Genomic DNA, 27,088 nt, shown 5'->3' with positions numbered 1-27,088 from the left:
AAGAAGGTGAATATGGAAGACGAAGTAAACAAAATCCATATATTCCAGAGTGTTATGGCAAATTTACTTATTAAAAATCTAACTCTTGGCAGTATTTTATTAAGATACTACTTTCCAAGGGAAAACCTCTAATGCTTTCCTGACGATGACTAATTCACGAAGTCAAAATTACATACTCTGGGTTTTATCATTATTTATCTAGAACTCATTCCTGCAGAAGCAATTTTCTATCTGAGGCTTAATAACTCCTACATTCATTCAATACTGACTTCTGCTTCAATGGTCATCATCATAAATTATTAAAAATAAGTATTTCAAATGCTGGGGCAGAATTTCAACTAGATTTTCAGTTACTTTCTTAGGTAAACCAAAATAATTAGTATTCTTTACCAGTTCCTTAACAACTTTACATATTCTTCCTTATTGGCGAGATGAATTACAAAGTTTGGTATACCCTGCATGCACCTAGAAAAGCTCTTCTTTCTCCGGTAATTATCGTTCAGATAATACTTCATAGGATGAATGAGCATACCCACCGGGTTGGTCTAGTGGTGAACGCGTCTTCCCAAATCAGCTGATTTGGCAGTCGGGAGTTCCAGCGTTCAAGTCCTAGTAAAGCCAGTCCTTTTTACACGGATTTGAATACTAGATCGTGGATACCGGTGTTCTTTGGTGGTTGGATTTCAATTAACCATACATTTCAGGAATGGTCGAACTGAGAATGTACAAGACTACACTTCAATTACACTCATACATATCATCCTCAGAAGTATTACCTGAACGGTAGTTACCGGAGGCTAAACAGGAAAGAAAGAAAGAAGGATGAATGAGGATGATATGTACGAGTGTAGTCTTGTACAGTCTCAGTTCGACCATTCCTGAGATGTGTGGATAATTGAAACTCAACCTCCAAAGAACACCGGTATCCACGATCCAGTATGAACACCGGTATCCACGATCCAGTATTCAAATCCGTGTAAAAAAACTAACTTTACTACGATTTGAACGCTGTAACTCTCGACTACCAAATCAGCTGATTTGGGAAGACACGTTCATCGCTAGATCAACTCGGTGGGTTACTAAGGCAAGCTAGTCTTCAACAGGCGCACTATTTCTTCCGATTTATACATCTCCAATTTCAAACCAGTTCAGGCTAAAAGGTTTTTAGCACTTTCTAAAGATTTTATAGAAATTTGTCTCATTCATGACCTTTATACAATGAATTCTATACGGAATGGCGAAGTAAATTTTATAAATACAATCCGAAAGAAATTATGCGAAGATCTTATCAATTAATTTTGTTTAAAATTTTCACTCACTTTCTAACATCGTAAATATAACTATATCATGTATACTCGCAGTATTATTTCAGCGTAAGTTCAAGTCGATGAATACCTTTTCAGACTGTCGAACAAAAAATATCGAATGACCGATGGTTGTTTTATCGATAAGATCGATCCTTCGATAATCTAACCTTGAATTCCTTAGCATAGTGATGGAGTGTGTTTGTAAATCTTGATATATTGTGGTTTTCGTGGTTGGCCGCGTTCTCGTAACTTTTACTTTAAGAATGCCAACTCGTGCTGAGTTACCGAGATCAATGGGTTATGAAGAGCAGTATAGTTGGACTGATGATCTTCCTGTTTGTAAACAGTCAGGCAAGTAGAATGTTTACCTGTGTTAATTATTTTGTAAATTCTTTACCAGAAAATAATTTCACTTTAAATTATATATGTCATATTAGTAATTTGTTAAGTTAGATTTATTGCTACTTTTCATTCTACTGCGTGTGGATTATGTGCCTAGTTTTTAATTACCTTTATATTAAGATGTATGTTGTAGATATTTTAAGTTAAAAATTAACCATTCAGTTGTAAGGTAATAATTAATTATGTGTAGTTTTGGTTTCACAGTTACTGATGACAGAGAATATTTTATTTTTAAGTCTTAGCTTATCAATTTAGAAGTTGTTTTAACTGCTGTCAGTAGAATACTAAATGACCACAAAACACATATTGCAGTTGATAATTCATTTCAAAACTTTAGTTAATGTTTGTTATTGATGTCTGCTACAACTGTCCTTGTATAATTGCCAGTATTGTTGAATATATTATTTTAACTAGTTGATTCTGTGGTTAGCATGTTGGTTTGTAGATTAAGTAATCTAGGGTTTGTAATCAGGTGAGGATTGGAATTTTTCACATATTTTATCTGCCTTATCTCCCTTGTTAAAATATATGTAAAGATTTCCCAATGTCAATAAAAAAAATTAACTATTTACTTATAAAAATTCTGTTATTTTTACACACTTTCAATTTAAAATCTGAACTAGCTCAAACCATTGGTCTTTGCTTTTAATTTTATTTGTCACAAAACAGTAATTTTATGTAATTTTCATTGCTGATTGCCATGTAATTCAAAATTATATGGAAAGATTTAAAAATAAATGAATTAGAAAATTACAGTTGGTCTTAGTAACATGATTGAGTTACTGAAATTTCTGTAATAACTGTTACTTTCAGTTCGTTATGTAGATTTAGAATTTTTCATTAGTTCACTCATTTCTCTTGAGTTCTGAGTTAAAATTTCCGTACCTGTTTTCCACTGGTTATACAAGGTGTGGCTATTAAATAACGATACTAATGTTGTAAAATATTTAATTTAAATTTATAGATATTTAGTTACTATCTTCTTCAATATACACCTTCCTCTATCCCTATAGCACTCCATGAGAATTTTCCATTGTATGAAACAGTGCTGGAAGTCTTCTTCTGTCAGCTCTTTCATGATTTGTGCAGGTTTTTCTTTCACAGCTTCAACGGTCTGAAATGTTCCATTTAATGCAGATTTGACCTTGGGGAACAGATAAAAGTCACATGGTGCCAGGTCAGTTGAATAAGGTAGATGGTCTAACAGTGGGAGAATAATAATGGGCTATACTTGGCTAGAAATGTCTTAACAGACAATGCAGTGTGAGCTGGTGCATTATCCTGATGAAGAACCCATGACTTGTTCTTCCACAATTCAAGTTGTTTTTTTAATATTTTTTCATGGAGTTGAGCAAGGACCCTGAATAAAGACAATGTAGTTAACCGATAGTCAGATTGAATCAGATTACCAATTTTTTTTATAATTTTTATCCGTTTTTTATGTAGAAGGGCTACTCGAGTGAACATCATCTTTAATGTCTTCTCAGCCATCTTGGAAACACTTAAACCACTCAAAAGCTTGTGTATGTGGCATATACCTTTTTTAATAAAAGCTAAGTTGCAGTACGGTGTTTCCAAGTTTCATATGAAATTTTGCGACAATTCTTTGCTCTAATAAAACACTTATCATTTTTTCGGCAAAACAAAAAAACAGATGTTATCTAAACGAAGGCCATGGCCAGACTAATATGTCTACAGAAACGAGTGGTAAAAATCAAAAGAGAAGGCTTCATGCTACACAGCTTCCAGTCGTATGAATTTGGTGCATGCGCAGTTCTGTAGCAGGATTAGTCTCATTATTTAGTAGCCACATCTCTTATTTTAACATTTAAAACTCCTATGTACATAAAAGTAGTTTTAACATACTCATTTTAATTAATCTATACTATATTGTTATGCGAGAATGAAATAAGCATTATTACTTATTCTTTTTATGAAAAAGAATAAGTAAGAGATAGGAAATTACAGACCAATGATTTGATTCAAACTCTGTACTAACTTTTCCCTAATTTTGTGTAATAGAGTTGAGGACTGGTATGATGTACAGTCAACACTATAGGAGTAAGTAGGGTTTCAATCTAATTTCTATTCAAATTATTCTTTGCTTGTATGTAAAAATGTTCTTCATATGGTATGGGCATCCAATCATCAGCTAACCCATTAGATATGTGTTAACTTGATCAGAGGCTCATAGAACTCATTACAATTCACTGTCAGACTTAAAGTGCATTTTACTAGATGAGGTCTCTATTTATACTTGTTTATTTAGTCATTTTTATTACAATCATTTTGCGTGTGTGTTTAAGATGTTTTTACATTAATATCAAACTTTTTAGTGGTTGACAATAAATAATTAAAATTTTCATAGTAGGACTTACTCAGCCGTAATAACTATCTTTCTCAGTGTGTAACCTCCAGTTTTTGCTGGCTGCAAAAAGTGTTTCTAGGCTGTCAACATTTAAAGGAAAAGGTTTAAACAAATTTTAGGGTACGTGACCCTTTTTTATAAGCCGTTTAAAAATAAAACAAATGTGGTATGTACTGTAGTTTGCAAATTAATTCTTTAAGAAATGATAGCTGGTTAAAGTTTTAAGTCATTCTATTTGTTATCGTATTAGTAAAACTAGAAAGGCAAACTTGTAAGATATTAATAACCAACTGTGAAATTTCTATCACTGTTTGGGCTATTTTGATACAAAGCTGTTTGATATAAAAGAAATGACAATAACGCAGTATTATTTAGAAATCAGCTGATAACTAATATAAAAAAACTGCCAAAAATTAAACTATCAAATTAATTATTACCTCTCGTAGACTAAATGCTCAAACTGCTCACCCACATTTTCATGAATATTAATAGGGATGTTGTTAAAAAGCTCTTTTAATTTTACCCAGTATCTATGTGTGACATATAACATGTTAATCCTCTGTCTCAGTTCTTAAAAATGTGGCTTAAATTTATGGATGTCACATGTAAAGTACTTCCAAAATAAAGGAGACAAATCTAATGAATCAGCTGGCCATTAAATACTTCCTCATCAACCTGTTTTTGGCTTGTTATCAATGATGAGTAAGTCTTTTTAAAGTAACATAGCAAACATATTCAGCCAAAATTTGTAAAAAGTTGGCAATATTTTAGGAACTTTGGTTAAGAAGATTACGATGACCCTTACAATATACGTAAGATAACCTTGTTAGATAACCTTCTAACAAAGCACATATTTATGTAAACATAACAATCAGGTGTATATTAAATTACATCTTAATTAATATAATTAAAATTCCACCTTAATTATAAAATAAACAATTCGTGGTTGCAAATTTATTCTCTGTACAAAGAATATATAAAGCACTGTATGTACATAGAATGGTAGAATTAATTTTATAAATTAAATTAAATAATCTCATAGATGCAGGACATGTAATGATATTAATCACATGCAAATCTTATACATAGTATTGTATAAAAACGTCTTTTCAAACATTCATAGGCATATCCTGACTGGCAGTAGAACCTATAAATGGATTTCATTATCTAGGCCTGAAACAATGAATTTGTGCCTGTCAAAACAGCAGGGCTTCAAGTGGATAACATGGGTTGTGCTGTGTTGGTGTTTAGGGAAATTTCTGTCAAAATACTTTTAATCCAAAAAAAGTTATTAGTTGATGTCACTGTAACCCTTACACAATAATTGTTGATTTTAGGGGCTTTGGGTGTGGTGGTGCACAGTTTAGAAACCACTGATGTAATGTGTAAAAGTTAAAATAGTATGTAAGAAGTAACAATAAAAATCTAAATGTTGGCATGATTGTGCGGCTGCAACCATACAAGTTTCAAATCCAACTCTTATACCCCCAACTAATACATATTTTGTTTAAATTCAACCTACATTTGATTATATTTCTTACATTAATTACTAAGTTTTTCCTCAAATTCTTCTTGAAACATCATTTTTATCTTTGTCAACCCACTTAATTTTCAGTGCTATTCTAACATGCATGTTATTGTACCAGCATACATATTATTCATAATCAAACTATCTATGTAAGTCTATTCTTTTTTATTTTAATGTTATATAGGTACCGATCTTTAATATATATTTATCTTTAATGTTGTTGATGTTGTTTAATTGTTGTTTAAAATGTCCTTTGTTTTGATTTTAGGTGTTGGATACTCAACTAACCAGATTTATAGAGAAGATGGACATAGACGTGAAGAACATCCATTTGAAGATACTAGTTTTCATTGTAGAGTAGATGATAATACTTGTCTTTATGGAGTATTTGATGGCCATAATGGTGTTAAAACTGCTAAATTTGCACTTGAAAGTTTAGCTTCTGAAATTCTTCTTGATACTAAACTGGGAAAAAAAACAAATGATGATGAAATACGAGAAGCGTTAGTGTAAGTTTTGTATTTAGGTTTATAGTGGTAGACTACTAGAAGAAATAGTGCCAAACTAATAAAAAGATGTCTAATTATGAGTATTATTATAACCTGGTTTTAATTACTAGTTATAGTTGTAATTAGCAACCATTTGGATAACTGTAATTAGTCTTATGTAGTAAAAGGCTATTAATCTCTTAGTATTAAGGCAATTAAAAGGTTATTAATCTCTTTTGTTTATTTTAAAATGTCAGTTTCACTTGAAGTGTTTACCACAGAAGAACAGTATGCTGTGATAAAATTTTTATTTTCTTAAGGTATAAAATCCACTCAAATTCACTTGCAGATTTAAAAACAGTGTATTAATGTTTGTTTGGCCGAAATTTATCGCCAAACTGAATTTGTTTTGAAAAATAATATTGTACAATCAACAGTGAGTATTATTATGACATACATTATTAGTCTTATATAGTCATAGTTACCTTTATGATTCTTTAAAATAAAAAAATCATTGATGAATCATTAATGTTAAAGGAATAAAACGTTTCTGTATTACTTAAAAAAAAAAACATTTGTTAGTAACTTAAATTATAAATATAATATAGTATTTATGTATTATATTCCAATAAAATATATTGGAATGTCAGAAGGATATGATGGACGACACATGTATACATGCACGCACTCGCACATACACACACACAATTCTCTCTCTTTCTCCTCCCCTCTTTCTCAATGGTACAATATTTGATCCGTGAGGAGTGGTAATCAATGGATTGATTAACCTGTTTGTTACTCCATTACCAACCTTGATCTTTTTTTTATGTGAATAATTACTATTGGAATTAGGTAGATGGCAGTGTGTGCTTCAAGTATATAAGTACCTGGAATCCCATATGTGTGAGCGTGTCTAGGGAATCTGGTTCGAAATTTGAGAATTAAAGGCCTTAGTTAGCATTAATATACTAAGCAAAGGGCTATGTAGTACTTTTGTTAGTATATATGCTTGTATGTGTTTCTGTGTATGAGAACTGAAACTTCAATTTTGTTTGCTTTGCCATTTTCAGTAGTGACTTTGTTTGCTGGGGAAACTATAACAGTCCTCACTAATTACATGTATGATTATGCTTGGCAAAGTGTGACTTTTATTTTTGAACTTGGAGTTTGAGTGATATGTGTATCATGTCAGATCATTAACATGAATTGAAGTTTTGGCATAGGGTGACTTATTTTTGAGCATATGCAATTTGAGTGATTTATGTTTCATGGTGAATCACTAACATGAATTGAAGTTATGGCAGTATTAGACAAGACTGAATTTGTCAATCATTAGGCGACAGTATTTCTTTCTAATTGAGGATAGAATCTGGCTGCTATCCTCTAATTCTTGGTTTTTTATGATGCATAAGGGCTTTTTGTTGCAACTAAATCATTGAGTAGACTAAAACTGTCTTTTAATCGTTAACAATACTTACATTTTAGGTAAAATTGTTGTTTGTAAAACACCTCTCTTATTTTTTTATAATTAATAACTTAATTTTATAATGGCTCCATAAAAATGATTTTATAACATTTTAATGGATTTTTCAGGCAAGCGTTTGTAGCTGTTGAGAAAAGTTATTTAGAATCTATTGATGATAGACTTGCGGAACGAACAAGTTTAATATATGAAATTCCAGAAGGAATAAAACCATATGAAGCATACAAAAGCCATCCGCATGTTGTAAGTAATTTTGTTTCATTTTAATTTCTTATAGGATTTGTATATTATTATTGTACTTATTATTATTATATATGCCATATAAAATGTGTATACTAAACTTAAGTAGCTAATAAAAAATTAAAAACACCTTTATTTTTGTCTCTTGACAAATAATTTTTAGAATGTATAGGGTAAATTTATCAATAAAATTGGATAATAGTTTGTAATAAAAATCTACTTGTGTTTTGTTTGAAGATTTTTGTATATTGATTTTCAATGTTACTACGTTAATCAACTTCAGGATTCAGTATTCTAAATTAGTTGTCTTTATTGGCATCCAAATTGCTTAATGAGAGGGTCATTCAGTAATTAAAGAGATAAATGGCAATAATGGAAAAAATATTTAATAGAATAAACTGAAACTCTTTGTTCAAGTTGGCACCCCTTACATGAGAATATCAGGTGTTTAAAAAGAATTTCAATTATTAATCTCTTTTGTTTATTTTAAAATGTCAGTTTCACTTGAAGTGTTTACCACAGAAGAACAGTATCCTGTGATAAAATTTTTATTTTCTATAAAATCAACTCAAATTCACTTGCAGATTTAAAAACAGTGTATTAACTGTGAAACTTTTTATATGGGTTGAACAGTCTAAATCAGGAAGAATAGGTGTCACTGATTTTTATCATAGTGGAAGACTGGTGGAAGTTTAGACTTTAATGCTTTGTAAAATTGCGTTACTCATAAGGACAAACACATCAAAATTTGGGGTATTGCTGACATTTGTAGTGTGATTATTGGGACTATCCATTCCACTATCCATGATAAGCTGAATTACCACAAAACATGTTCAAGGTGGTTTCCAAGAAAATTGACTCCAATCACTAAGGTACCTGATTTCAGATTGAAGAGATCTTAAAAAATATTTGGGTGAAGATAATGCTTTCTTTCATTGCATAATAACTAACTTGTGATGAGACTTGGATTCATTATTTTGAGCCATAATCCAAACATCAGTATGGAATGGAAACATCTGAGTACACATGTCAGGGAAAAATTCAAAATCTAAACGTCAGCTGTAAAATGATGCTAATGGTGTTTTGGGAATAATGTTTGTTTGGCCGAAATTTATCGTCAAACTGAATTTGTTTGGAAAAATAATATTGTACAATCAACAGTGAGTATTATTATGACATCCTAGAAAATAACAAAGGCCCTTGTAGAGTATTAGAAAATTTGGATGACACTGAAGAAAATTAATTTAGAATGATATCTTTAATTGATGAATCTTGTGCCAGTGAAAACTAGTGTAGAAAGTTTTGAAACAAAGCATTGAATTATTTCACTATTTCAATTAATAATAGTGGTAATAATAATTTGTACTTAATAGTAATTAACTAATAAATTAATTGGCTTTCTTTTTATAATTTTGAAAAAATGTATCCTTTTTCTTCTGAAGAAATGGTTTTTTTTTGCAGTTTTTTCTCCACAGTTATCCAAAGTATCTCTGGTTTTAATTTCCATTTTTTGTAATTTCAGGTCAAATACTATTTTTACTGCACTCTTGACCTGTTCAATGGTGCTACATAAAAACTCTTTGAAAGGACGAAACAGAATAATTCGATGGTGAGAGATTGGTAGTGTATGGTGGATATGGCAATACTCCCAACCCAACTTTAGAATAGCTTCTTATGTCTTGTGAGCAGTACGGGGGTGGGTATATGCAGAAGAATTATGTCTTTTGAGAGAGAATCAGGATGTTTTATCCTTATTACGGGCTTTACTTTATTTTCTAGCATGTCATGTTAGTACTCATCTTTTTTAAATTTTATTATGGGAACATTTCATTTTAGATCCTGGACAAAGTGGTAAACTGTCCCTTGATCAAAGTTATTCAGAGGTAGTCTCTCTATGGATTGATTTTCTCCTTCCTCATCCCTCCTTTTTCCTTATTCTTTCTTCTTTCTTTCCTGTGAGTGCTGTGGGAGTTAATTTAGTCACTCTGGTTCTTGTACTCTGTAAAATTGTCAAAGGGGTTCTATCTGTGAGTGGGGTAAAAAGTCAATTTAATGTCTCCGGGTGAAACAAACCACCAAAAAAACAATAATAATAAAATAAAAAATTTGGGTATTTCAAACCAAACAGGAATTTTGTTAGTTTAAGCTGTTTGTGAGAGTTCATAATTTTCTGCGTCCGTTTTCTCAATTATCTGTAGTAATGGATTATTAATAATTTATTGAAAATTTCAGCATTAATGTGTTTTATGACAGAAATTATTGCACTGAAAAAAATTCCTCAGATTACTGAGGAATTTTCTATATTAAACCTATTTTTTTGTGTATAAACTTTTATATTTACATCATAACCAAATTACCTGTCCATATAAAATTGAAAGTAGCTTTTTTCTATTTTGAGGAACTGTATCTTTTTTCCTGTAAAGGGATATTCATTTTTGTTTGTAGTAGTGAATTATTTTTTATTTTCTTCCAGTGTCTACAGAATTTTCACTGAAGACATTAAATCTTTTTGGTGCTGCTTGATTTACAGCTCTGAATAAATGAGACTTTTTTCTTGCAGTATAAGGGAGATATCTTTGCAAATGCTTTAAACTTCACTAAGAAACGTGACTAAGCCCAGTCATCAGTTGGAATCAATGACTGTGAAAAACAACAACAATAATAATAATAATAAACAGTGATTGTATACAAAACAGAATTTAAAGTAATCGTCAGAATTTTTTTTACAGGTAGTTAAATATTGTAAACTAGAATTCAGTCTCATGGACAAAAGACATTAGCATGACTGCTAATCGTAACATTTTTAACAACTAGTCTTGTATTAACAACATTAGTGCAATAGATAAGACAAGTATAAAGTTCTTTCACTGCAAATACCTTTGTTATCAAAGTTAAAACTACCTAACAATTTATGAATGAAATTTAATATGTTACTCTTTTACCTTTATTGTAATGGTAACTCATCAAACCACTTCTTGTTTTCATTGACTGGTATTACTTGTGATGTCACCTTAATCGCGATGGACGTGTACACACTAGAAACTCGCTCCTTCACTGACCTCACAGATTACTCTTGCTTCAAACTCACATAATAACTACTCGCTTAGAACTCTTTCACCGAACTCTCTTGCAGACTCTTTGTCTGCTGGTCTTCCCCGGAGTATTTATACTCCTGTCCTCTTTATCTGCAGGACCGGACCCAACTCAAAGCATGAGAATGATCATCCACCCTCACATTTTCCCATGAGATTCCTACGCTGTCCAGTAACCTTTCTCATGGAACAACATCTGTTTAAGTGTGTCAGCAGGCAGTATTACAAAGGATGATTGTTAAAGTGATCTGTTAGCTTTACTAAAAGGGTTTCTTTTAGCCTGTGTCTGGATTCCTCCCACTATTATATTTTCTATTACTTTCTTCTTAATTGGCAGGAATCTGTTGCTCAGGTCTGTTATACCGGTCTTCTTACAATATCATACATAAACATGTGTGCTAACAATCAAATCAAATACTGCAACTTAATTAATAATTTCATAGTCTACGACATTTATGCTTTACATGCATATGTTGTTGATTAGTCAGACATGTTATGAGTTTTAAATAAAAGGCTATTTTTATTTTCACACAACTAGTGCTCTCATTTGAGTAGGTAGCAGATATATGGGATGACTCAGTGACATAGTATCATTATAAGATGACTTAGTATCATTGTCATGTGTACTTGCTTGTAAAAAGAGTTGTGGACTATAAATGCCTACAAATATAATTTATATTGTCATGTTATATATTCCTCTTTCATACAAGTTTGTTAAGTGTTTGTGTTATTAATTCATGATACATTTTCATTAAAAAAAACATGTATACATTAAATTCATAAATATTGTAAATTCTGTAAATTTTGAATATTTTTTATCAAGGATATTCTTTTAATATTACAGTTAATTAAGAAATTAACATGCTATGCTTTCTGCAGGTAGAAAAACTGAATTCACTCAACTATGAATTGTCTTGTGGTACTTCAGCAGTTATAGCGTATGTGACAAACGGTCTTTTATTTGTTGCTAATGTAGGAGATAGTAGAGCCTTATTGTGTAAAACAGATGAAAATGGTGTACTTAGAGTAATTCAGCTTAGTGTAGATCATGATCTTTCTAATGAAGATGAACTTTTACGTTTATATAATCTTGGTCTTCGATTTGATAATGTATTTAAAGGTAATGTTTTTATAAAAATATTTAATTACTAATATATATAAAATACATAATTACTTTTGTTATAATTACAGATTTATTTTTACAGTGTTGGTAATTGATTAAAAAATAATAACAGAATAGTAGTTATCTAGCCAGTTATTGTGTACTGAATGTTTTCAACATTTTAAATCAAGAAATTCATTGTTAATCATACTGTGTTTGATAATCACTGAACTAGAATTCTGTAATTTCCTTTATTTATTTTGTATTGTATTGTATGAGTTGTATTTTTTTTTTGTCTTCAGTCATTTGACTGGTTTGATGCAGCTCTCCAAGATTCCCTATCTAGTGCTAGTCGTTTCATTTCAGTATACCCTCTACATCCTACATCCCTAACAATTTGTTTTACATATTCCAAACGTGGCCTGCCTACACAATTTTTTCCTTCTACCTGTCCTTCCAATATTAAAGGGACTATTCCAGGATGCCTTAGTATGTGGCCTATAAGTCTGTCTCTTCTTTTAACTATATTTTTTCCAAATGCTTCTTTCTTCATCCACCCATCTGATTTTTAACATTCTCCTATAGCACCACATTTCAAAAGCTTTTAATCTTTTCTTCTCAGATACTCCGATTGTCCAAGTTTCACTTCCATATAAAGCGACACTCCAAACATACACTTTCAAAAATCTTTTCCTGAGATTTAAATTCATTTTTGATGTAAACAAATTATATTTCTTACTGAAGGCTCGTTTAGCTTGTGCTATTCGGCATTTTATATCGCTCCTGCTTCGTCCATCTTTAGTAATTTTACTTCCCAAATAACAAAATTCTTCTACCTCCATAATCTTTTCTCCTCCTATTTTCACATTCAGCGGTCCATCTTTGTTATTTCTACTACATTTCATTACTTTTGTTTTGTTCTTGTTTATTTTCATGCGATAGTTCTTGTGTAGGACTTCATCTATGCCGTTCATTGTTTCTTCTAAATCCTTTTTACTCTCGGCTAGAATTACTATATCATCAGCAAACCGTAGCATCTTTATCTTTTCACCTTGTACTGTTACTCCGAATCTAAATTGTTCTTTAACATTATTAACTGCTAGTTCCACGTAAAGATTAAAAAGTAACGGAGATAGGGAACATCCTTGTCAGACTTCCTTTCTTATTACGGCTTCTTTCTTATGTTTTTCAATTGTTACTGTTGCTGTTTGGTTCCTGTACATGTTAGCAATTGTTCTTCTATCTCTTTATTTGAACCCTAATTTTTTTTAAATGCTGAACATTTTATTCCAGTCTACGTTATCGAATGCCTTTTGTAGGTCTATAAACGCCAAGTATGTTGGTTTGTTTTTCTTTAATCTTCCTTCTACTATTAATCTGAGGCCTAAAATTGCTTCCCTTATCCCTATACTTTTCCTGAAACCAAATTGGTCTTCTCCTAACACTTCCTCCATTCTCCTCTCAATTCTTCTGTATAGAATTCTAGTTAAGATTTTTGATGCATAACTAGTTAAACTAATTGTTCTGTATTCTTCACATTTATCTGCCCCTGCTTTCTTTGGTATCATGACTATAACACTTTTTTTGAAGTCTGACGGAAATTCCCCTTTTTCATAAATATTACACACCAGTTTATATAATCTATCAATCGCTTCCTCACCTGCACTGCGCTATAATTCTACAGGTATTCCGTCTATTCCAGGAGCCTTTCTGCCATTTAAATCTTTCAATGCTCTCTTAAATTCAGATCTCAGTATTGTTTCTCCCATTTCATCCTTCTCAATGGGAGGATGAGTTGTATATATTTTTGAAATTTTTGCTGTTGAAATTTTTATTTTTTTTATTGCTTTGTTTACAAGAAATCCCCAAAAAGGTTGTTTTAATTCTTCATAATGTACAAAAATAAAAATAAAACGCTTTATATATTGTCTTCTTTTAACCAATTAATTAACAGAACAAAGTCCATTTATTTTAACATAACAAAAGAATTATACAACAGTGTTGTAGAAATAGAAACAATACATTAAATTTCAGAATAAATTTTTTTCCTAATGTGTATATCGTAACCTGTTCAAATAGTGAACAATAAGCAACACCTCCCCCATGGCTCGTAAGATGAGGATGATTTTTATGACACGTAAATGAGGTGTAGTTTTGTAAGACTCAGCCCGAGCATTCCTGAAACGTGTGGTTAACTAAACCCAAACCATGATACTACATCAGTATCTTCTGTCTATTCAAATCCATATAAAAGTACCAACTTTTACTAGGATTTGAACCTGAAACCTTCACCTTCAAAATTCAGCTTTTAAGTGATTAGTGATGACAAGTTTACCACTAGACCAGCCTGGTGGGCTTCAGAATAAATTTTGAATAGTTAATTATCTTTGTTTAATAACCATACTAATATTATTCTAATTAAAAAAAAACAAACAGATAAAGCATCATAAATTAGTTACAATTAAGTTAATTAAAAACAAAATTAAACCATCTTAATTAAAATTACCACTGCTTGAAATCTAAAACTTGTGAATTTTCTTTTAGTGTTAATAGATGTATGGTAAATTCCTAATTTGTATTGTAAGTTAATCATCGCTGATGATTCTCTTAGTCAATGTTGACCGTATATTATAAATTGGAATGGTTCTTGATAGTTCTACAATGCTTTTTGTTTTGAATGAAAACAAAACAGTCATTGTTTGAGATGACAGGCATTGACTGCTTTGTTTATTTTGCTGTATGAGAATGGAACTTTGTAGAGTATGAAAAATGCTGTGTCTGACCGGGATTTGAACGGAGGATCTCTGGTGAAAGTCCAAGATGCTACTACTCTGTGTGAAATGGATGTTTATAATTTTATAAACAACATTAATGATTCATTTTGTTTAATATTGATTTATTTTATTCTATTCATAGTTATTGTGTTTGTTTTGGTGCACATTTGTTTTTCTGTGGTGTGTTATAAATAAAATAATGAAAATTAGTTAGTGAATATTCATGAAAGTTAAATATATAAATGCCTCATATAGACTTTTAATTATAATTATTTATTATGTCAAATCAAGTGATTCTTGATTTCTATTTTGTTTATCAAATATGTTCATAACAACCTGTATTTCTTTATTTATTTATTATAAGGATAGAGGTGGTGTTAAATGGTTATATAAATTAAATTGTAAATAAAAAATGTTCAAACTATTGAAAATAAAAAAAATCGCTAAGATTAAATGTGGATTTCAATTGTTAAACATTCTTTATTATTACTCATTACTGAATCTATATATTAGGTGTGTTTGTGCATGCGCACACATGTGTGTTAGATTGGCTTGCTGAAAAATGAAGACTTTTTTTAGTAGAAACACTTTAAAATAGAAGTCCTTAGAGATGAGAATGTACAACCTTGGATATTAAAATTATATAATGACGTCTCAATTGATATTACTAGTAGAGTATAACGTTTTAGTAAGAGTATAATTTTATAATGATTATTAGGTTTTTGTAAAAGTAATTTATTTTTATCGATCTGTGTTAGTGAATACCCAAACACATTTATTGTGCTACAATTTCAATTAAATGATTAGTGAATGAATCTACGTATAAAATATTCTACTGAGAATATTCTTATTGATAATAATTTATAACAAATAAAAATACATTATATTTGTAGTTATGTATTTATGTAAATTTATTATTTATAAATTACAGTTTAAAATATGCACATTAAATATTTAATTTATTTTTGAACTATATAAATAAAATGGAATTAATAAAGAAAAAAAATTACAATTGTATGCAAATTAGGACTTGAATTACCTTGCTTCATAGTACTGTATAATAAAAAAATTGGAATAAATTTAAAAAAAAATTAAATAGGTTTACGTATGAAAATCTGAAGTATTAAGAATACATAGTTTTTATGATACCTATGAATTAGTAAAAAAGTTATGACTTAGGTGAAAAGTTTAGAGTGGGTGATGCAAGTAATGGCATTCAGTAAGTAAGTATAAATATGATGGGTGCAGTTAAAACAGTGGACTACCCTGATTAACCCTGCTAAATCAGCTGTTCTAAGAATGCCTGGACCTTAAAGAGAGACCCAGTGCTTAGAGCTATGCATCCTTGTTGTTGTCTGCTAGAGACCTGTCATGGGCCAAAGTGGGGACTCAATTTTTTGTGTGTTGACTGCCCAACTGAACTGCCTGCCAGACAATCCAGGACATTGTAATTTCTTCATCAAAAAAAATTCACCGGATAACTGAATTCACATAAGAGTATAGCTCTATCTTGTATGCATCTTTAGGCTATGGTTAAAATACATTATCAAAAGATATGATTATTTGTTATCTGAAGGTTTTTGATTTTTTGGTTTCATTTATTTATTCATTAACGTATCAATTTTGTTGTAGACTACTTAGTTGGTGGACAAACTAGTTCATCTGTTTCTGTATGGTTTTTACAACTGAGAAACCACACATTGTTCTTTAAAGCAGGTTTTGTTCAATTTTAATGACAGGTGTATTCCCAGGGTGTCTTAATTTTAAGTTCTTTCAAACAGCCACTGCAGATTACATGATACAATAATTATTTTATTGGTTTCGCTCCACTTTTTTACTTGTTTTTCTGTTCAGAATTTGAAGAAGAAGCTTTCTTCAGCTAAATCTTTTGCAACTGAATGCAAAATTAATCTAATCGTCCTGTAATAATGATACTTTACAAACACACTTTCTGCAGTTGAAGTCATGGTTATTTTAAGAAAGGCTTCTGGCCATATCCCACTATTGTAGGTTGTATTACATCATCTCTTTATCATCATTTAGTTTCATATTAAGAATTTCATCACTCTTGTAATTATTCTTCATTAAGACATTTAATCATTTCTGTTGGTATCTTATCTATTACTGCAGCTTTTACAGGAACATACTTAATTTCTTTTATTGCTTGTAAGACTCCTGATTTTAGATCACTACTTCTGCTTCATCCTCTTCTGTTTGAAGCTGATCCTTTATAAAAGATCATTTGGCTTTCTATTAGATTGGTTCAATTCTACCTTGTATTTCTACCACATTTTAAGTTTATATTTCTCTTTACTTGAGATCTGTTAGAAAATACCCAAACTTAATTTTTTTAATCATTATTATTAATTTTACAGATTATTGGTCCTTTTCCCCTTCAAATTACTCCCCTCCCTACTCACACTCATTTCCCAGCGGTGTTTCTACTTTGTGAAGCAGTTCTGGATAGCTTCATTTGAAATGGTCTTTAAGATCTGTGACGAATTTGCTTTAATGTTACTAGTTTCAAAATGGTGTCCTTTCACTCTGATTTTAATTTTGGAAATAAGAAAAAAATAGCAAGGAGCCAGGTCTGGCGAGTAGGGAGGCTGAAGGAGGAAAGTCATATGATTGTCGGGACAAAACTGACGAATTGACAAAGTTGAGTGTGCAGGCACATTGTCATGGTAAAGGAACATGAGTTGCCTCACCGTAACTCTGGTCTCTTTTTGTTGATTTTTTCACGTAACCACTGGAAAATGCCTTGATAGTATGCATAGTTCACTGTTTCACCTTGTGGCAAGAATTCAAAATGCAAAATTCCATTAAAATAAAAAAAAAAAAAACAGAGAGTATCACCTTGAAATTGGATCAAGACTGACATTCTTTACTAGGACATGGAGATTTTCTGCCAATCCATTGTGATGATTGAACTTTTGTCTGAATGTCTTAGTCATCAACTCATTTTTTGGTTCCTGTTATGACTCTTTGCATGAATGTTTTATTGTCACTGGCTTGTTCAAGAAGTTACTGACAAACGTCCACTTGATGTTCTTTCTGCTATTTGGTCATCAGATGAGAAACATACTTTGCTGCAACTGGATACATACTCAATTTTTCAGTCAAAATGCCATGGCATGATCCGATTAAGATGCTAACCTCTTGTGCAAGTTCTATTACAGTTAGTGATTTGTATGCAGCAGATCATTGATTTTCTGAATGTGGGTGTCATCAGTTGAAGTCAAAGGCCTTCCTGGTCGAGGGTCATCTTCAGTTGACTGATGACCACTTTTAAATCGTGAAGACCATTTGTAACATTGCATACATCCCAGAACATCATTTCTGTAAGCTTGTTTCAAAAGTTGAAATGTTTCTGTGAAAGTTTTCCCTAGTTTCACACAAAAATTTATGTTGTATTGTTGCTCCTTAAAATTGTACATTAAAAAAATTGCTTCTAACACCTACACATGTTGCACAATAACATGAAAACTAAATGAGATATCACAATCCAAGAACATGTGGTTAAGAGGAGGTTATATGGAACACAATGCTGCCAATTGCACATTACTAAATGTCTTCATTGGCGTTTAATTAAAAATGTTCCGTTATTTTCTGAACAGACCTTGTACAACACTGCCATTTCTACTGCAGTTTCTTTATTGTATATATGCATTTTTCCAGTTATCCAATGATATTGTTCTTTTTTCATGCATTAGTTCTTATTGTTCTTTTCTCTCTGAATCTTCTGCATCTGAAAATTTTGTCTTAATCCATTTCTCCTTTGCTTTTAAATTACTCATTTTATTCATTAATCAAATTTCGGTAGAGCCTACTGTCTTCATCATTTCTGCTTTTGTATTTTCTTTTGCCTTCTGTTTTTTCAATCATCTTTCTGGTAAACCATGGATTTTTTATTCTTTTCTTAATGAAGCAAATTGTTTATTCTGCTGCCACTTTTCATATTCGCTCAAAGTTCATTTCCACTGCTGAACTATTTCTTCCCTTCAATAGTCTAATTAATTTCTCCTCTGCTATCCCTTTTCCAGTTATTTTTTCCAGATCCATTTATTTGTTTTCTTTATTCTTTTGATTCCAGTACTCTTTTTATTACCTCTTAATGTATTTCTTGGTAAATCAATCAATCCTATGAATATTATTTTGTTCTTCAGAGGATATATGTTTTGTAAATTTCTTTAGTTTAGAATTGTATTTGTGTTTTTTTTTCAGGTTCCAGACTTGGTAATCAAAAGAACACAAGATGTCTGGGTAATTATCTAGTAAAAGGTGCTTATAAAGAATTTGAGGAACTAGCAGCTGCTACTTCAGAACCTATAACAGCTGAACCAGAAATTCATGGTGGTATAAAATTGGATAGTTCTTGCAGGTATTACAAAAAAAATTGTTGTACTACATATTTTATATATATGAATTACTTATTATTTACTTACTTATGTAATAATTTACTGATTTATCTTTTATTAATTTTATATTTTTATCTATTTGTAACAGTGTTTTGATTGATTCTTATAAAAAAGCTGACAACATAGTTGTAATACTTTTCTGGAACTGGTTATTTATTCTTGTATAGTAGAAAAATAATATATGAAAATAAACCAAAGAATTAAAAAAAAAATCAGTATTTTTAAATTTTTTATATTTATTTATTTAAAAATTTTTTAAATTTATTTTAAAATTTTTTCAGTATTTTTGATTTCCCACCCATTGCTTTTAAATTACTGTTCTTAATTCATTAATCAAATTTTGGTAGAGCCTCTTCATCTTTCCTGCTCTTATATTTTCTTCTGCTTTCCATTTTTTCCTCCCCCATCCAGGTATTACTCCCAAAGTATTTTTCTTGTGGGTTACTTGCAGTTCTACTATACTTGGGAAGACATAAAAAAGATTCCTTTAAAAATATGTAATAAATAAAAAAATACATTTTTTTTTATTTTTAGGGAAGCAGGAATTTTGGGGCAAAATTAAAAAAAATGCTAAGATAAGCATGCATGTGTGTACTGAGCTTAATATAAAGTTGGATTACGTTTGCAAAATTTGGAGAAAATTAACCCTAAAATACTATCTATCTTACCTTCTGGAGATATTGACTGAAAAAGTTTACCAACAAATTGCCTCATATACACGAGTCTCTGTGCCAAATCTCATCAAAATCAGTTTATCCAGTCAAATGTTATTAAGCTTCAAACATGCCAACAATGTACATATGTAGGTATATACATTCAAACACCTTCCACTTTTTTCTTTTTTGTTTTTTGGGGTCCCTGGGATGTGAAACATATAAGTCAGTGATTCCCAAACTGTGTGCCATGGCCTCTGTATAGGTGTGCCGTGAAATGTTGCAAAAGCCTCATAATTAATTGAACCAAGACGTTTGTAATTGTTAATTTAATGTTAATAAAGTAAAAAAATAATAATGATACATGAGTTTTATTTATTTTTATCTGTTACTTTCAAGTAGTCATAATTTTATTCAGGATAGGGCGCCATGGAAAAATTTTAATTGAAAAAGGGTGGACTTGGAAAAGTTTGGGAACCACTGATATAACCCATTTTTTAATTGATTACCATACTTTCCTTCTTGCAGAATAGCTCTAAAGCTGTGATGCCCGGAAAGTAAAAATTGATGATGAGTGTGTGGATACTAAAAAAAAAATATAATCAAAACAAAATACTTATGAAACTAGTTTGTTTTTTTGAAAGATATAAACTTGTTTATGCCACCTAAAATTGATTTCATTAGGAAACAGCAAAATCTATATTTGTTAACAAATTAACTTTTACCTATTTAAACTGACAAATAAAATTATTAAATGGGTAAAGAACTTGAATAATAATGCTACCAATGAAAAACAAATTCTGAGATAAGTCTTGCTGGTGGAAAGTATCAATAAATTAATTCTATATCTAATGAAAATTTTTAATTTAGTGGAAACACATAGTAAAAACATTTTCAAATAACTTAAAAGTATAAAATATCAATTTTAGTAGTGTAAGTATTTTTCACAACTGTAGCTCAAAACATACTGGGAGGGCCATTCTAAAATTTGGCTCTCTCTTTCTTACCTAATTCTTTATTCTAAATATGTATTATAAAGTTTTTGTATTTTCAGTGTGTTATTTAGAATAAGTTCAACAGTTTGCAGCTGTGCAATATATGATAGTGCTCATATTTCTGTTTTGGTACCTGTTTTTAAACAGGTTTCTTTTATTGATGTCATATGGATTATATAAATCGCTAGAAGAAGCAACTGGAATTGATCATGATCAAGTAAATAAGCGAATTGCTGAAATGGTTGTTAAAGAGGTACATTGATGTTAGTGATTTTATTATACCACTAGTTGGATAATAATTATTAATTATTTATGTTTCAAATGCTAGCAAAAGTTTCTTAATTTTTTTTTCTTTATAAAATAAGTACTAAAATATCCTAATCTTAAAATTATTATTTACCAAAATGTCCTTGGTATTATTGCTGATGGTTTTTTCACACTTATTGTGGATATGGTCAAAAATGTATTATATTTTATTTGTGTATGTTTGTTTAATTTCAAGCTCAGTTCCGTTTAGGATAGATGTAGCCTGACTTACAACTGTCTGTTATCAGTGAGTAAAATCTGACCATAATAAAGATACCATGGGTGGCATTAACCCGCCAGTGACATGGAAATAACATTAAAAGATTCACTGTTAGCCAAATGAGCTTACTATTCAGCCCTTATTGTTCAAGGCAGATTGGAAAGTTCACTTTCAAATTCAAAGAAATTCTTGTTCTCCCTAGAATATCTTATGGATTTACATATAAGTTGTAAATAACTTTGTGGATGTGAGCCTTGCCCCTCTACTAGTTGTACTTAGGATCCCATACCATCTAGTGGGTGGTGGTAGGTTGTGTCAGACCTTTGTAGTTGATTATTTATTGGCAGTGTTTCTGTCTCATGTAGTGAGTCAGCTAAAGGCAGGTAACTGCATGAAGATAGGGTTGACTCTCCTGAAGCCATGAGGCTCCTGAACTAGGGCCACTTCTGAAAAAAAAATCCATTACTTTCAGAGGAGTGGAAATCTAAGGAAGTGGAAGTGAATATGTTGATTCATCTGCCCATCGCAGATATGGTGAGTACCTGTTGAATTTTAAATTCACTTCCACTCATAAGCAGTGAATCTTGTTCCACAATTCTCAGCAATGTGAATTGTAATGTGAATGTGTGTATACCCAAGGTAGCCTGTGCTATATCAAGATGGATACAATTAGCAGTAATTACAATAGTTCACTCAAGGCTAAGCAGGTGCTATACAGCTTGATAAAGTTCCCTGGCACTGGGTGTAGGCTCATTTTTCATTCATTTGCCATACTGTTGATCATGCAGGGAAACTTGTGAGGATACATCATTCTGTCTCTTCATTATGTTATTGTTGTGTGTTTATACTGAATTTGTTTGAAAATATGATCCCCTTTTTTTTAATGCTATTATACCGCAGAATTTGGGGGGGTCTTATATTCACGGCGGGTCTTACAAACAGGTATTTCAGAAAATGAAAATAAAAATAACTGTATTACTGTACTCTGAATTTAGTATGTTTTATTAAATATAACTATTGTAAGTTACACTGTTAAAAAAGTCTTGTTATTTTAGGATGCGTGCTATTTAACATCAGAGACATGGCTTTGTTCAGGTTCACAGGCACTGGTATGTCTGAAAACAGAAATGAACGACTTACAAATTTATAGTTCGAACCAATTGCCATAATTTAAAACAAAAATGCAAAAAGTGTGGTATTGTGTTTTAATTATCTGGAAAACAGTTTGCTTGTAATCATTGCTGGTTTCATCATCATCCTCATCTTCACCATCATCGATGTCAGTCTCTCCCTCAGTTGTGTTGTCAGAATCCTCATATATGAGGTGATCTTCTGTTCCATCCAATGCACAGGAGATGCCAGTCTCGAAAAGCTTGATAATCATTTTTGGAGTAATTTCCTACCAGGATTTGGCAATCCACTTGTAAAGAAGCTCTATTGAAGGTTTCTGCATTTGTCTACTGTTCGTGATTGTGTGATCTTCATCTGCTATCCATTTAGTGTAAAACTTCTTAATGTGGTCCTTAATTGGCTTATTGATGCTCATGTTCAAGGGTTGCAGCACAGAAGTGAGGCCTCTCGGAATAACTGCAGCATCTGTGTGCATTTCATTCTTCACAGAATCTTCAAGATGGCCACAAAAGCTATCTAAAACGAGAAGTCCTCGTTTCTTTAACATTGGTCCAGGGTGGCGATTCCAAACCACTTCTAGCCAGTTGCATGTTAATTTCGCGACCATCTACCCCTTATCTTGTACGCAAACATGTAAACCTCATGGTAGTTTTCCCTTCATCAGAGCTTTTCTTTTAAAAATGACGTAAGGAGGCAGTTTTTTTCATCTGCACAAATGACTAACATAACTTTGAATTTCATTTTTTCTTCTCCAGCTGTTTTCACCAGTACGCTGGATTTGCCTACTTTGTTTACAGTGGGGTTCCGCGGCATTTCAAACAAGACAGGTGTTTCATAGGTGTTTCCAATTTGAGATATGAGGTACTGATTTTTTCCTCTTTCATGTAATACATGTAGTTGAAACTCCAAAACTTTGTCAGTATATTCTACTGGTAGTCGTTGGTATAAAGAAGTTGTCTGTCTCAAAGTGAATCCCTTTTTTCTCATTAATCGCATCACCCCCCACGACTGGCTTTTATACTGTCACTCGCATTTATACTGTGTTTTGCTACTTTGCGCCCTTTCATTTGTATCATTTCACAGGTCACTACACAGTACTGTCTTCTCTTCCACCCATTCAATCATTGTATCATCCACTGCAGGATGACATCCTTTTTTAGGGCAACGAAAAGATTGAGTTCCTTTTTTCGCAACTTTAAGTTGTACTGAATATTCTCAATCCGCTGCTCGTACACCATCTCTTTTTCAGTGAATTCCAAAACATCTAACTTAAACCCTGCAATGAAACTTTTCTGTGAATTCATTTTACCGGTAACAGAAAAAATACAAGCTAAACTCATCTTCAATAAAGTTATTACTGTTCTACCCAAAGGTCTTGTTTTATTAGTAAAAAGAAAGCAGGTAGTAGGATTGAAGCTGCTACTGTGTGAAAATCAACATCCCACCCCCTCCCCCTTCGTCAAATACTGTAGCATTGTTTTGCAAATACCTAAAAGGGTAAAAGTTGTCCTTAGCCAACAACTAACTGTATGTACAGTAATAAAGAAATTCCCAAAGAACTGTTTATCTAGGAATTACAGCCTGTCAAACTGATGGGTCTAACATTCGCAGATTTTTCTTTTTCTAAAATTTTCCTGCAAAACTTGGAGGGTCTTATTTTCGAATAAATACGATATATTTAATTTTGTTCATGTTTCCTTTTTTGTGTACATGTAAAATATTTATTTGTTAATGTTGTTATTTGTGCAGTTTTATTTTTGTATGGTGGTTGGTCACTTTTGAATCGGTGGTTTAGTGTTTATTGTATCTTTGTTTGAATTTTTATCCTTAATCTCATAAAGAACAATGTACAGATTCTTTTTATATTCCAGGGCCATTGTATTTGTAATCCTGCTCTGTGTGTAACTGTTTATTTGTTTTGTTTTTTTATTTTGAAGGGTACACTGTATCCCATATTATTTTATACTTATGAGTTTTTCTGGCTTTTTGTTTATGTATTGTGTTAATGTGATGTAATGATTTCTATTTTGCTTACAGTCATATTTAATATCTTAGTTCCAGTAGATAATCAAAATTATATAGTATTGGGTATAGTTTTCCCTACACACAGTTGGTTTTTTACTGGTGGGTACTGACTGTATCAGTGTGCACAGATAAGTAAGACTGAGCTTTATGAATATTTAATTTAGAAAATAAAAATACGTGTCAATTTTATTAGTTTACATTTTTAAAAAAAAGAAGGAATTTCGTAAAGTGGTACAAATATCAGGCCTGTAGTATCAGTTTTTTATTTATTTATAAATTCCCTTCAAATGACTTTATCTTGTAAAAATATACTTCATTTGTCTTGAACATGTAGTTAAATTTTACATTTATTAATCCTATTATACGTCTGGTTCATTAAAAAATTAAATATAAAGTTTCCACTGCCTTCTAACAGGTTTAATATAATATTCATGATTAAAACAAGAAGTAATCAGATGTTTTAAAAAAATCAGATTTTTCGTACATCTCTAAATAAATTTTTAATGACTGCATTTTACTAGATAAAAAAGATGTGCAGTACTATCTTCTTTAATATTAAAATATTTTAAGCGATTATAAAAGTTAAAATATCAAGATAATATAAAAAGTTATAAAATTTAATTAAGGTTGTATGTAGGCCTGATTTTGTGCCTCTTATAAAGATCCTTTTTTCCTAAGACTAATGATGTATAATAATCTTTGAAGTCTTCATTTTTTTTCAAAGAACAGTGATTATGCTTGTGGTAGAATTTATATAACAGATATTAATTTTTTTTTCTTTGTATAAATTTTATTTTATACAAATAATCATTTTTTTATCTGCATTTTGTCTATCATCATCATCATGATATGTATCTGAGATAGGAATGTTGATCTATCTCATCTTCATTTTCTTTTGTTTCCTGCTAAACTTTTAGATTTTGTTTTAAATTGCCTACAATTGTTATTTCCAAAGATCCCCTCTTTATTGAATTTTTTATCGATCTTTTAGCACTGTTTTCAATTCTTTGCATGATATGTTTAAACCAGTTGACATTACAATTCTAAATTGTTCTGAATAAGCTTCTTTCTCATTCACTCCCCTCATTATACATTCCACTATTCCAATTTTTTTGATGCAATTTACTCCTAACTATCCGTGCTGAAATTAAAAATACCTCTTGTCTTTTTTTGGCCATTTTTCTTAGCCTATACCCATACAGAATATGTGTACAGTATATAGATACAAAATATATTTTGGTATTTTAATCCATTCATAATTCATTCCAAACATAACACTTCACAAGATGTATCTTCAATGTTAACTCCATCTTAGATTTATATGGTTTATTTATATTTAATGCTTCCTTAAGCATTTATCCTTTATCCTTTAATGCTTCCTTAGTAATAACTAAGGAAGCATTAAATATTTTAATTTAATTTAATTTTTTTTTTTTCATTTTTTTTAATTTCTGTTAGTGTACTTTCAAGTATCTGTACCAATTTATTTGTTTAATTATTGTTTCTTTTGTGTTAACATTATTAGCTAATATTTCCTATTCTTATTAATTATATTTTCTTAAAATCTACTTCCATACAATTATTCAATAATGTCATCTGATTTTAAAGTAATCTGTTGAACATCCTGTGCTTCATCTCTTAAAAAACCTTTAAACTTTACTCAATTTATTTTCCTAACACAACTAATTTCATCTTCTAGAGGTCAGTTTTTCATACCTTCACCACCATATTTTATTAAACAAGCCTTAATAATGTTGCTTCCTTGCTTCTAATGATTGCTGCTTTCTTGTTTTACTCCTCTTCTAGGTTAAATGATTTAATGTCACATTTATTTTTATGGCTCTATCAACTTAACTATTCCAGGAACTAAACCTCTACCGCTTAATTCTATAAGCTTATTTCTTGATATGCCAGATTTTCTTATAACCCTTCTTGGTTTACCAGTAAGTTCACATCTATTTCTAACTCTAGTAGTTGATGAATTTCTAGACGACTGTGCTAACAACATTACATTGATATCTCCCATATTTGAAATGCTTTCTGTTTATATTTTGGTTCTTTTTTTAATGAGTTATTCATAATATTACAGTTTAGAGTCCAGTCTACTCTTGTTGGTGTGGCACAAGCTGTCGTAGATAAAGTAGTCAGAATACACCATGATATGTACATGAGTGGTGAGGAAAGAGGTCAAGGATCACGAGATGATATGACGCTTCTTTTAAGAAATTTTAACTTTCCTTTACCGAATGCTCTTTCATCTCCTTCATCACCAATTGTTCGTTTCGATTCACATCCAACTGTCAGTGAATTACCTATGTGGGCTGGAACACAATCCGATAAATCAGAGGGCGGTATGTATTTTTTTATTAACATTTTAATATAAATAACTTATTAATATAATGAAGTGCAGCAAAAATGTGTATATGCAATTTAATAGACATAAAAGGAAGTCATGTGGGGTCCACATCAGATTTTTTTAATAACTAATTCTGCTTTGCTGTCATACTATCCGTAATTCTTATAGTAGAAAGGAGGAATCCTTGTGAGTAATGAACA

General features: G+C 30.9%; 1 protein-coding gene across 1 annotated transcript in view; it reads left to right on the top strand.

Annotated features, from left to right (window-relative positions):
- The first annotated feature begins 1,480 nt into the window (after window positions 1-1,480).
- Window positions 1,481-27,088, top strand: part of LOC142321261 (TGF-beta-activated kinase 1 and MAP3K7-binding protein 1-like) — a 38,123-nt gene continuing 12,515 nt past the window's right edge. Inside the window, exons 1-7 of the mRNA XM_075359262.1 lie at window positions 1,481-1,658; window positions 5,874-6,114; window positions 7,687-7,819; window positions 11,788-12,028; window positions 19,009-19,165; window positions 20,998-21,103; window positions 26,622-26,883. Of these exons, the coding sequence (XP_075215377.1) occupies window positions 1,571-1,658; window positions 5,874-6,114; window positions 7,687-7,819; window positions 11,788-12,028; window positions 19,009-19,165; window positions 20,998-21,103; window positions 26,622-26,883 (1,228 nt within the window). The 5' untranslated portion in view covers window positions 1,481-1,570. The remainder of the gene's footprint in view (window positions 1,659-5,873; window positions 6,115-7,686; window positions 7,820-11,787; window positions 12,029-19,008; window positions 19,166-20,997; window positions 21,104-26,621; window positions 26,884-27,088) is intronic.

This window comes from Lycorma delicatula, chromosome 1, assembly GCF_047948215.1.
Source record: "Lycorma delicatula isolate Av1 chromosome 1, ASM4794821v1, whole genome shotgun sequence".
In the NCBI taxonomy this organism is placed as follows: Eukaryota; Metazoa; Arthropoda; class Insecta; order Hemiptera; family Fulgoridae; genus Lycorma; species Lycorma delicatula.
This window is presented reverse-complemented; position numbering and strand designations above follow the sequence as displayed.